The 13,654-nt window shown below is 38.8% G+C and overlaps 1 protein-coding gene across 50 annotated transcripts in view; it reads left to right on the top strand.

Moving 5' to 3' along the window:
* Positions 1-13,654, top strand: part of PBRM1 (polybromo 1) — a 123,206-nt gene that overhangs the window by 86,777 nt on the left and 22,775 nt on the right. For all 50 annotated transcript variants that reach the window (XR_011234104.1, XR_011234105.1, XM_069475840.1 and 47 more), the window contains 2 exons: positions 5,819-5,964; positions 8,133-8,290. Coding sequence is in view for 48 of the 50 variants with exons in the window: in XM_069475840.1 (XP_069331941.1) it covers positions 5,819-5,964; positions 8,133-8,290 (304 nt within the window). In the remaining 2 variants the exon portion in view is untranslated. The remainder of the gene's footprint in view (positions 1-5,818; positions 5,965-8,132; positions 8,291-13,654) is intronic.

Genomic DNA, 13,654 nt, shown 5'->3' with positions numbered 1-13,654 from the left:
CAGTTTATTAATCCGCTCATGTATTGATAAGCACTTAGCTTGGGTTGTTTCCACATCTTTGCAATTGTGAATTGTGCTGCTATAAACATTCAAGTGCAGATGTCTTTTTTATAGAATGTCTTTTGTTCTTTTGGGTAGATTCCCAGTAATGCGATTGCTGGATCAAATAGTAGGTCTACTTGTATCTCTTTAAGGTATCTCCATATGCTTTCTACAGAGATTGCACTAGTTTGCAGTCCCACCAGCAGTGTATGAGTGTTCCTATCTCTCCACATCCACGCCAATACTTATTGTTTTGGGACTTTTTGATAAAGGCCATTCCAGGAGGATCTTTTGAGCCCAGGAGTTTGAGGTTGCAGTGAGCTATGATCATGCCCCTACACTCTAGCCCGGGCAACAGAATGAGACCCTGTCTCGAATCTAAGAGCTAATTCTTTGGCAAATCCAAGGAGAAAAACTATCAGCTATCTTAATAAAGGAAAAAGAAGGGGTTAAGCTCAGACACACAAAATGTGGAAGAAATCTAAAGACTGTACATTTCTGCTGATAAATTTGAAAGCCTGAATAAAATGAATAATTTTCTAGGATATTGTAAATTACCGAAATGGAATCAAGAAGAGATATAACATGTAAGTGGACAACAACATGAAGAAATTGAAAAAAGTGTCAAAGAGTACTGAGATCAAATAGCTCCATAGGTGAATTTTTTTTTTTTTTTTGAGACAGAGTCTCACTCTGTTGCCTGGACTAGGACTAGAGTGCTGTGGTGTCAGCCTAGCTCACAGCAACCTCAAACTCCTGGGCTCAAGCAATCCTTCTGCCTCAGCCTCCCGAATAGCTGGGACTACAGGCATGCGCCACCATGGCCGGCTAATTTTTTCTATATTTTTAGTTGTCCAGCTAATTTCTATTTTTTAGTAGAGATGGGGTCTCGCTCTTGTTCAGGCTGGTCTTGAACTCCTGACCTCAAGCGATCCTCCCGCGTCGGCCTCCCAGAGTGCTAGGATTACAGGCGTGAGCCACTGCGCCCGGCCCATAGGTGAATTCTTATAACCCTTTAAGGGACCTATAATCATAATGCTGTTTCAGAACATGGGGAACAAAGAAAACTCCCTGGTTCATTTCACAAAGCCAAAATAATCTTGATTCCACAAACTGACAAAATAAAAACATAAGTGAGCTCAGTCTCATTTATGAATATTAATGCAAACTTTACTTGGGAAAAATATTTTTATAAGTGAAATCAAATTTGTTCTTTAAGAACAACATGGCTGGCCAGGCGTGGTGGCTCATGCCTATAATCCTAGGACCCTGGGAAGCCAAGGTCACGGGAGGATCCCTTGAGCTCAGGAGTTCGAGACCAGCCTGAGCAAGAGCAAGACTCCATCTCTACTAAAACTAGAAAAAATTAGCTGGGCAACTAAAGATAGAAACAAAAAATTAACAGGGTGTGGTGGGAAGTGCTTGTAGTCCCAGCTACTTGAGAAGCTGAGGCAGGAGAATTGCTTGAGCCAAGGAGTCTGAGATTGCTGTGAGCTAGGCTGACACCGTGGCACTCACTCTAGCCTGGGCAACAGAGTGAGACTCTGTCTCCAAAAAAAAAAAAAAAGAACATGACCAAGAACGAGGGGAGTTCATTCTAGGAATGCAAGGATTGTTAAAAATTAGGAAAATCTTTACATTTTATTATATTAATAGATCAAAGGAAAAATTTTAAGTCTTTGGATGGATATTTCCTCAGCGTGGTTTCTTAAAATTGTATTTGTATCTTGAGCTTAAAGGCTGTAAAACAAATTCCCTTTTAAAATTATATACTGGACAAAGGTATTTGTTGTACCACCATTAGCTAATATTTTCTGCAAGTAGCCAATGTAATTAGATAAACAAGAGCAGTGAAAATACTGACACTAAACAAGCAAGATTACTTTTTGCAGATAATGGGGGGAAATTAACTAAAATGCTTTAGGAAACAGAAAATTCAACAAGTATAAATTTGAAAATTCATCTACAAATCAATAACTATCTTAAATAAACCTAACAATAATTTATAAGACTTTTGGCTGGGTGCAGTGGCTCACGCCTTATTCCTAGCACTCTGGGAGGCCGAAGCGGGTGGATCATTTGAGGTCAGGAGTTCGAGACCAGCCTGAGCAAGAGTGAGACCCCATCTCTACTAAATATAGAAGGAAATTAGCTGGACAACTAAAAATGAATAGAAAAAATGAGCCAGGCATGGTGGCGCATGCCTGTAGTCCCAGCTACTCGGGAGGCTGAGGCAGGAGGATTGCTTGAGCCCAAGAGTTTGAGGTTGCTGTGAGCTAGGCTGACACCACGGCACTGTAGCCCAGGCAACAGAGTGAGACTCTGTCTCCAAAGAAAAAAATAAATAAATTTATAAGACTTTTAAAAGTAAAGGGTTAAGTACATTATAGCAATGGTTAGAAAAATCTTATGGAAGAAAATATCCAATTCACATTACAACAAAATACATTAAAAAATGACCTTAACAGAGAATATATAGAACCTCTAAGGAGAAAAAATCAGCCTACTGAAGGACATAAAAGATTTGAATAAATTGTTTTTGAAACTTGACAAAATTATTCTAGCATTTTTATTAAGAATTAATATGTACACTCACCATAAAAGAAGGGGGAAATAAAGAATGTTGAAGAGAGCTTTGCCATGCCAGATATTATTACATTTTATAAAACTGCATTTAAAAAACAAAATTGAGGTACTGCTCAGGACTAGTCAATGGAAGGAATAGGCTTTTCACAATTAAATCCAAGCATAAATGGTTAATGAATATAAAGATGGTATTTTAAACGAACAGGGAGAGGATGGAATCAAATGATACTGGAAAAACTGATAGCCATTTGGAAAAAAAACACCTAGACTCTCCCTTGTTTCATATTCTAAAATAAATAAGACAGAAACATTAAAAAAGAGAAACAGTGAGTGTACTAGTTGCTAATGTAAAAACATTTGTTATTAATATTTATCTATAATTGTTTTTCAATAATAAGTTTGGAATGGAGGAAACTTTTCTGTGCATGATACCAAACCCAGTAACCATAAAAGGAAAAAATTGATCATTTGATTGATTTACAATTGAAAATATCATTAGTTAAGTTAATAAAACAGCCTAAGGACTACTGTTTCTAATATAAAAAGAGCTCTTTGAAGTCTAGAGGGAAAGTAGCACTAGAAAAATGGGCAAAGGACCAAACAGATAATTTACAGAGTGAAGGCAACGAAAAAATGTAAGAAAATGTGTTAATTATCCTAATAATTTTTTAAAATGCCATATTGCCCAAGTGTTCGAAAGACTGATAATACATGTGCAGATATGGGGCCACACACTCTTAACTCGTGTTGGTGGCATTCCATTGCCTCTGACCCAGCAGTCTGATAGCAAGGAATGTGCTCCAGTGGTAACACTCCACAGTGCTCCAAAAAGGATTCTCCACAAGAGGTGACATCAGTGTTGTTTATAAAAGCAAAAACCCTAGGCTAAACCAAAATGTTCATGGAATGGGAATTGAATAAGTTGTCATACATTCATATGATGTAATACTGTGCAGCCAGTGAAAGGAATAAAGTAGATCTATGTGTATAGTAACATTGAAAATTTTCCAAGATATGTGGGAAAAAAGATAGGTTACTAATTAATAGGTTGCGGCATGATGGGTTGTATTCTCACCATTATTCAATAAAACCAAAATGCCACAGCCATACCACCCTGAGTGTGCCCAATCTCATCTGATCCTGGAAACTAAGCAGAGTTGGGCCTGGTTAGTATTTGGATAGGACTCTACCTTCTACCTGGAATATTGGGTGTTGTAGGCTTAAAGGAGAAGAAAAGTATGTTTACATACATGAATGTGAAAACAAAACTGGGTGATGCAGGGGTTGGATCACAGAAGACTTTCATTTTTTTTAAAGTTTTACATGCTGTAATGTTTGAATTATTTCTAACAAATATACTGCCTGTATAAAATCAAGAAAAATGAAGTTTTTACATTGTTAATGTAAAAACTAGAAAAAATTGAATTATTAATGTTTTTTAAAATACCATCAATTTTAGTGTCCTAACACTGTTGTGTCAGAAAGGGAGCTTGGGAAAGAATGTAACAATTTTTACCTTTTATGTTCTGCCAGTATGTGTGGAATTTATAGAATCTTTTTTTTTTTTTTTTTTTTTTAAGAGACAGAGTCTCACTCTGTCACCCTGGCCAAAATGCAGTGGCATGATCACAGCTCACTGGAATCTCGAACTCTTGGGCTTAAGCGATCCTCCTGCCTCAGTTCCCAAGTTGCAAGCAGTACAGGCATGCCCCACCACTCCCAGCTAATTTTTTAAAAATTTTTTATAGAGATAGGGTCTTGCTATGTTGTCCAGGCTAGTCTTGAATCCTTGCCACAAGAGATTTTCCCACCTCAGCCTCCCAAAGTTCTGGGATTACAGATGTGAGCCACCCCGCTCAGCCAGGATCAGTAGTTTTAAAAGAAGAGGAAATAGCAATGGAAGCCAGCATGAGAATTAGATTTGTTGTCTAGTATTTGTAAGTTCCCAGGGTTCTATCTGATAATGAGTTACTTGGGTTTTTTGGTCTCATATCTTTATTTTAATAACAAGACAAGTCATTCCAGGAACTTTTTTAAAGAATAACTTTAGAACAGAATCCATTCCTAAAAGAAAAATGTTTTCTTAATTTCAGGGGTTATTTTTTTTTTTTTTTTTTTTACAGCTTCCATTCCTTCAGGTGCCCCAGCATGTATGTGGGACCTTTCTCATTCTTAAGGATTTTCCAAGAAGATTATTTCAGTATCACATTTCAAGTAATAAAGATCAGGACATTAAATTATTTGAACATCCTAAAGGAGATTATTTTTAAGTGCGAAGTTTGAAATATTCTCAGACAGGGAGATGCAATAGAGAATTTGGGGGTTTTGGAATTTCCTTAGCTTTTTATGTTTTGGAGTTAATATATTTAAAATATCTAGTCCTATACCCATTATCTGCTAGATTCTCAGTATCTTTACCATCTTTACATTTATCAGAGCTTTTTTTTTCTTTTTCTTATTTTAGCTGGGACTATAAAACAACAATAACAATGTTTGTTAAGTGTTTTTCATAAGTCAGGCATTGTTCTATGTACTTAAGCATGGATTATGTCATTTAAGCTTCCTAACAAGTCCACTATCATTATCCTCATTTTACAGATGAGGAAACTAAGGCACAAGAGGTCAAGTAATTTGCCCAACATCACAGCAGCCAATAGATGACAGACCCTGTAATTTATTCACAGAGTGTGTGTGTTTGTCACAGAGGCTGGATGTTCTTTTCCATGTTGGAATAAATTAAAATAGTAAAATTTTTAAATCTATCCATTTTTAATGTTACAATATTAAGGGAGCTCAATGAATGTGGTGAAGAGGAAGCTTGTGTAGAATTTGCTCCTTATACTCTATGGTAATGCATGAATGAGTCTACTTTTAAATGCAGATAAGTCGTCTTCAGCAGATTTTTTTTCTAAAGGCCTTGGGTATGGGGGGAAGAAAGCAGAGGAAATAAAAGCATCTTGGGGTAACATTATTTTATGAAAATTAACTAGAAATTTAAAATAGAATACTTGATAAGACTTAGTTTGATTTCAGTAACCTAATTTTTTGGTTTCCTAACCTTTGTCAAAGCTTCTGTTTGTGTTGTTTTTTTCTTTTAAGTTAATGCAAAGGAAAGTCTGCTTTTTTTCCCTTATCTTCTCTGTCTACTCTTTGTCAGCTGCCTTTCTTCAACCAGTTTCCTTTACCACAGGACAAAGAAGATGTCCCTGTGGAAATGTCCAATGGTGAACCAGGTTGTCACTACTTTGAGCAGCTTCATTACAATGACATGTGGCTTAAAGTTGGCGACTGTGTCTTCATCAAATCCCATGGCCTGGTGCGCCCTCGTGTGGGCAGGTGAGCATCATTGAAGTAGGGAAGATGAGATTGGGTCGGAGAGATTTGGAGCCAATAGAAATTTCATTACTCTCAGGATGAAGACAAAAGGCCTTCCCTTGGCAACTTCTCCAGCTTTCTCTCCTACGACACTTGGCCTACTTTTACCTCTCACCACATATTCTTCTTTAAATTACTCTTGTGGGCTCTTTTATTTTCTTCTCCCACCATTTACTACTGAGCTCTCAGCTCAGAAATCTCCCTGTCTGCTTCATACGGTAAACTCCTTTAGCTTAAATTTGAAATGGCACTTCCTTAAAAGGCAGTCTTTCCTGTCCCCTGCAGACTAGGTTAAGTCTCCCTGTTACACAGGCTCAGAGCACCTCAAATTTCCTTCTCCTTAGAGTACATACCACATGTTGGTGTTTATTTTTTTAAGTTTCTATACCCTGAGTTTCCAAATGCCCTGAAAGTAGGAACTCTTTTTTTCTCACCTTTGTATCCACTGCTGAAATCATAGTGCGTGAAACATACATAGTAGGGGCTCAGATACTTGATGAACAAGTAAATTGACAAAAGGACAGAAGTATGGTTAAATGGCAAAAACAGCAGTAAAAGAGTCCAGTACAGGATTGGGCAGTAGGCAATAGTGGTTAAGAACCGTATTTGGTTCCAGGTGGTCTTGGTTTAAGACCCAGCTCTGCTAGTGACATGTCCTTAGGCAGATGATTTACCTCACTGGGCTTGGGTTTCTTCATCATATTCAGTAAGTTATTACACCTACTGTTACCAGGCTCTGAGGGTACACTAGTGAATAAAACAAATATTCTTAGGTCTGTGGAGCCACCTTCTAGTGAGAAGACAATAGGAAACATCGTGAATAAGTAAAGTGTATAGTATGTTAGACCATGATACGTGCTCTAGAAAAAATAGAACAGGATAAGGTATGTTGGGCGTCCCATGGTTGGAGCAGGGAGGGTGATCTGTATAGACCTCACTGAGAAGCTGGCAATTGAGCCAATACTTGAAGAAACAAAGGAAGTGAATATCTAAGAAGAAAGTATTCTGGGCCAAGGGAACAGCCAGTATAAATACTTGAGAGAGAAGCTTGCCAGACCTGTTGAAACCAGCAGAATTTGTTACTAGGAGAGTGAGCCATGCATATGTTAGATAGGAGATGAGGGCTTAGGAGTAGGGTGCAAATCATATAGGGCCTAAGAGACCATTACAGGGACTTGGGCTTTTACTGAGTTAAATGGCATGCCATTGCATTGTTTCAAGTACAGAAGTGACGTTTGACTTAGGTCTTAATAGGATTGCTCTGCTTGTTGGTTGTTGAGAATAGACTGTAAAGGATCAAGGGTAGAAGCAAGGGGATTTGCTAGGAGGCTATTGCAATAATCCAAGCAAGAATGATGGTGGCTCAGACCAGGGTGATTGCAAAGGTTATTATTTTTAAGGTCAAATTAATAGTATTCTTGATAAATGGGATGTTGGGTCTGAGAGAAGCCAGTGGTGACTTATGTGTATTGACCTGAGGAACTGGAAGGATAGAGTTACCATTAACTGAGATGAGGATGCTGAGTCATGTCATGAACCATGACAATATGGGACAGTAATAATATCAACTTTATGGTTGGTTGTAAGGAATACTATATAGTACTTCATAGCCAGATGTTAATTTTCATTTGTTTCTGGGGAGGTATCTGGCTTTCATCAGATTCTCAAGGGGTGAAGGGGTACTAGATCTTGATCTTCAAAAAAAAGATCATAAACCACCATCTTAAAGCAATGTCTGCCCCTCATGTGATCCCACCCCAAATATTGATGGTTTGTGTCGTTACTTGGCTTACAAGTCTAGTGACATATGGTTAATTGTGTTTTCATCTTGAGCATCTCAGGAAGACATTCTGGTAGTCAGATAAAACTATTACGTTATATACTTTGATATTATATTAAAATATTTTTTTCCCTCAGATGAGTAGCCAAATGTTCTTTTCTCTTTTTCCAAGTATCTTCTCATGTGATTAAAGGGGGGAAAAAAATCAACGAAGTTGTCTTATCAAAACAGCCAGTGAAACTCCTCTAAATGGTACATATTATTAAGTTTTTGGTTAATGGAATTTTTGTTAGATTAACCCTTCAAGAATGAAACTATTTTAATGTAATTTCTCCATTTTTCTCTTAAGAATTGAAAAAGTATGGGTTCGAGATGGAGCTGCATATTTTTATGGCCCCATCTTTATTCACCCAGAAGAGACAGAGCATGAGCCCACAAAAATGTTCTACAAAAAAGAAGTATTTCTGAGTAATCTGGAAGAAACCTGCCCCATGACATGTATTCTGGGTATGTATTTGTGCTTTTTCATTTAATCACATTCATTCCATAAAAACTGATTGAATACTACTTCTGTGCTAGACCCTGTTCTGGGAGTTAGGTATATAGCAGTGAACAAATCTAAATCTCTGCCGTCTTAAAGACTTACATTGGGGCAGAGGTTGGGGAGTCAGTAAATAAATTAAAAAATAAATACAAGCTGGGCACGGTGGCTGACACCTGTAATTCTAACACTGTGGGAGGCCAAGGTGGGAGAATCACTTGAGTTCAGGAGTTTGAGACCAGCCTGAGTAAGAGCGAGACCCCGTCTCTACTAAAAATAGAAAAATTAGCTGGGTGTGGTGGTGCACACCTATAGTCCCAGCTACTTGGGAAACTGAGGCAGAAGGATCGCTTGAGCCCAGGAGTTTGAGTTTGCTGTGAGCTAGGCTGATGCCACCACACTCTAGCCAGGGCAACAGAGCGAGACTCTGTCTAAAAAAACTAAATACATACATACATAAATATATAAAACATCAGGTGGTAATTAGGCTGTGAATAAAAATAAAGCAGAGTAAGAGGATAGAGAGTAGTATTGAGGCTAAGTCCTGTGGTCAGAAAAAGCTCCTCTGGTGGGTGACATGTGAATGGAGCCCTGAAAAAAGTGAGGAAGAAAACCATTTGAGTATCTGAGGTTTTATTCCCTTTAGGCATAGCAGATGCCAAATGCAAAGGCATGTTTGAGACACAATAAGAAAGCTGGGTGGCTAGAGCAGGGCAATGGGTTATGGTAGGGAATAAGCCCTCTGAGGTGGATATCTGGTCATGGTAGGTCCTGTAGATAGTGCAGAGATTTAGTTTAGAGTAAAGGGGAAGTCCTGGGAGGGGTTTGAGCAGAGTGGTGGTATGAGCTGACATACACATTAGAGGAATCACTACGGCTGCTTTATGGAGAATATGTTGTAAGAATAAGGTAAGAAACAGAGAGCAGTCAAAAGACTTATAGTCTCTTTTTGGACTCTTAACCCTGGTAATGTTATTGTCCCTATTCCAGACTCCTGTTTTGATTTCTGTTCTGTCATCCTACCAAGTGTTCACAGTGGCATTCTCTTTCTGAGATCTAATTGTATGCATCATATACGAGCATCTTTTTCAGCTATTGTATTTCTTCTGGCCCTGAGTAGCTTACTTGTGTCAGCTGCTCATTACATCTGTTAGAATGGTTTTCTAAAAGGTTACTGGTCACAAGCTTTGCATTGATTGTTCATGGTTTTGGGGAAGCCATCATGCTCACAAACCAAAAGGAAATTTGCAGATTAGAAAGTATTTTCGGCTGGGTGTGGTGGCTTATACCTGTAATCCTAGCACTTTTGGAGGCCAAGGCAGGAGGATCACTTGAGCCCAGGAGTCGGAGACCAGCCTGGGCAACATAGCAAGACCCCATCTCTACCTTAAAAATAAGAATAATAATTAGCCAGGCGTGGTGGTGCATACCTGTAGTCCTAGCTACTCAGGAGGCTAAGACAGGAAGATGGCTTGAGCACAGGAGTTCCAGGTTGCAGTGAGCTATGATTGGGCCACTGCACTTCAGCCTGGGTGACAGGGTGAGACCCTGTATCCAAAAAAATATTTTATACTTAGACTTTGTTTGATTGTTTTAATGTTTACTAGGTTGTTTTCGGCGCTTTGAATTTTTTCAGAATTGGATACAGTAAAAATGTCTAAATGTCTGAAAGCTCAATACATTTTTGCCTCCTCACTCTGGGGAGAGGGAGCAAAGACCCATGAAGTCATTACATTCTTCTTGAGTTTCTGCAGCAGAGAATCTCTGCCTTCTAAGTTGTGATCCAGACTAAAGCAGTACTCCAGAGCCTCGTGTCCTAGTGTAAACCCAGCTAAGAGACACAAAAGGTGCATAATGAAGGTGGGACTGAAGTCTCCTTTGGTTAGGGAAACCATATTGTTTATTATTTGTTTGTTATTTTCTCAGTGGTTACCCTGGGGATTACAATTAACATATTAAATTTATGACTATCTAGTTGGAATTAATAGTGACTGTTTCAATAGTATACAAAAACTCTGCTCCCATACAGCTACATCCCTCCTTTTGTATGTTATTGTTGTCACATTTATGTGCCCATTGACATAGATTTCTTTCTAATTATGGTAGAAAAAAACGAGATGAATTACAACCTAAAATATAGTAATACTAGCTTTTTTATATTTACCTATGTGGTTGCATCTACTGGTATGTTTTGTTTCTTTATATAGCTTCAAGATATTGACTAGTGTCCTTTCATTTTTTTTCTTTTTTTCTTTTTTCTTCGTGATAGCCTACCATTGAAAATGTCCTTTCATTTCAGCCTGAAGGACTCCCTTTAGCATTTCTTCTAGGGCAGGTCTAATAGTGACAAACTCTCTCATCCTTTGTTTTTCTGGAAATGTCTTAATTTCACCCTCATTTTTGAAGGATGGTTCTGTTAAATGTAGAATCCTAAGTTGATAGTTTATTTCTTTCATATCTCTCATCAAATTTGGGAAGGTTTTAGCCATTATTTCTTCAAATATTCTTTGTGTTCCTTTCTCTATTCTCCTTCTGGAACTCCCATTATACCTATATTGGTACACTTAATGGTGTCTCACAAGTATCTTAGACTCTTCATTTTTCTTTAGTTTTTTTTCTTTCTGCTTCTCACACTTTCTTCAAGTACACTGATTGTTCCGCCCACTCAGAATCTTATGTTGAACCCCTCTAATAAATTTTTCATTTCAGTGACTATTCAGCCCCAAAATTTCAATTTAGTTTTTATAATTTCTGTCTCTTTATTGATATTCTCTACGTGGTGAGACATTATACTGGTTTCCTTTAGTTCTTCGAGTATATTTAAGACAGTTGATTTAAAGTTTTTGTTTAATAAGTCCAATGTCTGGGCTTCCTCAGGAACAATTTCTGTTAATTTCTTTCTTTCCTATGAATGGACTATACTTTAGTTTCCTCGCATGCCTCATAATTTTTTGTTGAAAACTGGACATTTAGGATATTATAATGTGATAACTCTGGAAGTCAGATTCTATCCCCTTCCTCAGGCTTTGTTCTTACTGCTTGTTATGTGTTGTAGTTGTTCGTTCGGTGACTTTCCTAATGTTTTTTTCTTTTGGAAGATTGTATTCTTTCGGCCGGGCGCGGTGGCTCACGCCTGTAATCCTAGCACTCTGGGAGGCCGAGGCGGGTGGATCGCTCGAGGTCAGGAGTTCGAGACCAGCCTGAGCAAGAGCGAGACCCCGTCTCTACTAAAAATAGAAATTATATGGACAACTAAAATATATATACACAAAAAATTAGCCGGCCATGGTGGCGCATGCCTGTAGTCCCAGCTACTCGGGAGGCTGAGGCAGTAGGATCGCTTAAGTCCAGGAGTTTGAGGTTGCTGTGAGCTAGGCTGACACCACGGCACTCACTCTAGCCAGGGCAACAGAGCGAGACTCTGTCTCAAAAAAAAAAAAAAAAGATTATATTCTTTTTTTTTCTTTTTCTTTTTTTTTTTTTTTTTCTTTTTTATTTTATTTTTTTTTTTTTTGAGACAGAGTCTGACTCTGTTGCCCAGGCTAGAGTGAGTGCCGTGGCGTCAGCCTAGCTCACAGCAACCTCAAACTCCTGGGCTCAAGCGATCCTCCTGTCTCAGCCTCCCGAGTAGCTGGGACTACAGGCATGTGCCACCATGCCCGGCTAATTTTTTCTATATATATATCTTAGCTGTCCATATAATTTCTTTCTATTTTTAGTAGAGATGGGGTCTCGCTCTTGCTCAGGCTGGTCTCGAACTCCTGAGCTCAAACGATCCGCCCACCTCGGCCTCCCAGAGTGCTAGGATTACAGGCGTGAGCCACCGCGCCCGGCCAAAAAAAGATTATATTCTTTGTTGTATGTGATCACTATAGTTTCTGTTCTGTTAGCTTAATGATCTGCTAGTGATTTGACAGGGTTTTTCTTAAATTCCTGGAGCAAAAAAAGCCTCTCAGTCTCTGCAGCTGGGTTCTCTGCATGTGTTGGAACATACCTTCAACACTCTGCCTTTGCGTTTACTCCCTGCTTGCGCAGAGCTTGAAGGTCAACCAGAGATGATAGCTTAGGGCCTTCTCAGGTCTTTTCTGAGCATGCTCCCTACTGTTGACATGTGCATGGCCTTATAGGTTCCTAGGAATATGTAGAAACTTTTAAAACCCTTATTCCCCAAAGCATCTCACTCCCCACTTTTTTTCTTCCCAGGCTTTTTGGCATGTCTGTGGTTTGCCATAACTGATACATAGCCTTTGTCCCAGCTGGCAGCAGCTGGTTCATTTGCCATTAAATGTGCTGTGGTTTGAATGTGTCCCCTTCAAAATTCATAGGTTAAAACTTAATCCCCAGTGCCAACAGTATTGGGAGGTGGGGCCTTTTGGGAGTTATTTGGCAGAGCCCTCATGAACAGATTAATTGTGTTATAAAAAGGGTCTGTGTAAGTAGGTTTTGCTCTCTCTTGCACTCATGCCCTTCTGTCATGTGATGATGCAGCAAGAAGCCCCTTACCAGATGCTGGCACCTTAATCTTGGACTTCCCAGCCTCCAGAACTGTGAGAAAATAAATTTCTCTTCTTTATAAGTTACCTAGTCTGTGGTATTCTGTTATGGCACACAGACAGACTAAAATAAAATGTTTTCAGCAAAAATACTTTAGCCACTTCTCCACCTTGAGAGAATTCCAAGTTAGGCAAAATAAAGGCAGGCGACCTATGTTAGTCTTAAGGAAGCCACCCAACAGATCAAAACAGATAACCACAATTCTTTGAGCACAAGGACTGCTCTACACCCTCAGCACCAAAAACTCACAGCAGGAATTCAGGCTGCCATCTTCAAGACTGCCGCTGAGACAGAAAGAGGGCCGGAGGGAAGAATGAGGATAAGTTAAAGCTCTCCTGCCAAGTTTCAGTCACTTTTTTCTTTAATGAGTTTGCTTGATTGTTATAAACTTTTGACTATTTTCCAGAGTTCAGATAAAGTTGATTCTGACAGTTTTTCCTGAGTTTTTTCAGTATTTCTGTAAAGGAATGGCCCTTGGAGCTCCCTCCTCCTCCATTTTCACTGAAATGATTTGGAGTAATTCCTTTCTAAAGACATCTATTAGAGTATGTTGCATTCTACAGTTTAATACCAGTGTTATATCCAGGATCTCATTTGATTCTCAACATGACCCTATAAGAAAGATGCTGATATTCTCAAAAAGGTGAAGTTACTGCACAAGTAGTGGGCCAGAACTAAAACCTACATTTTCCCACTCTACTAGCTGGTTTATAGGTAGCTGGGACACTTTGGAGAGTGAAAGGAGGTACCAGCAATATTAGGCAGAACAACAGGCA

Source organism: Eulemur rufifrons, chromosome 7 (assembly GCF_041146395.1).
Source record: "Eulemur rufifrons isolate Redbay chromosome 7, OSU_ERuf_1, whole genome shotgun sequence".
NCBI classification, from domain to species: domain Eukaryota; kingdom Metazoa; phylum Chordata; class Mammalia; order Primates; family Lemuridae; genus Eulemur; species Eulemur rufifrons.
The sequence above is the reverse complement of the archived record's forward strand: the minus strand, read 5'-3'. Positions and strand labels throughout refer to the sequence as shown.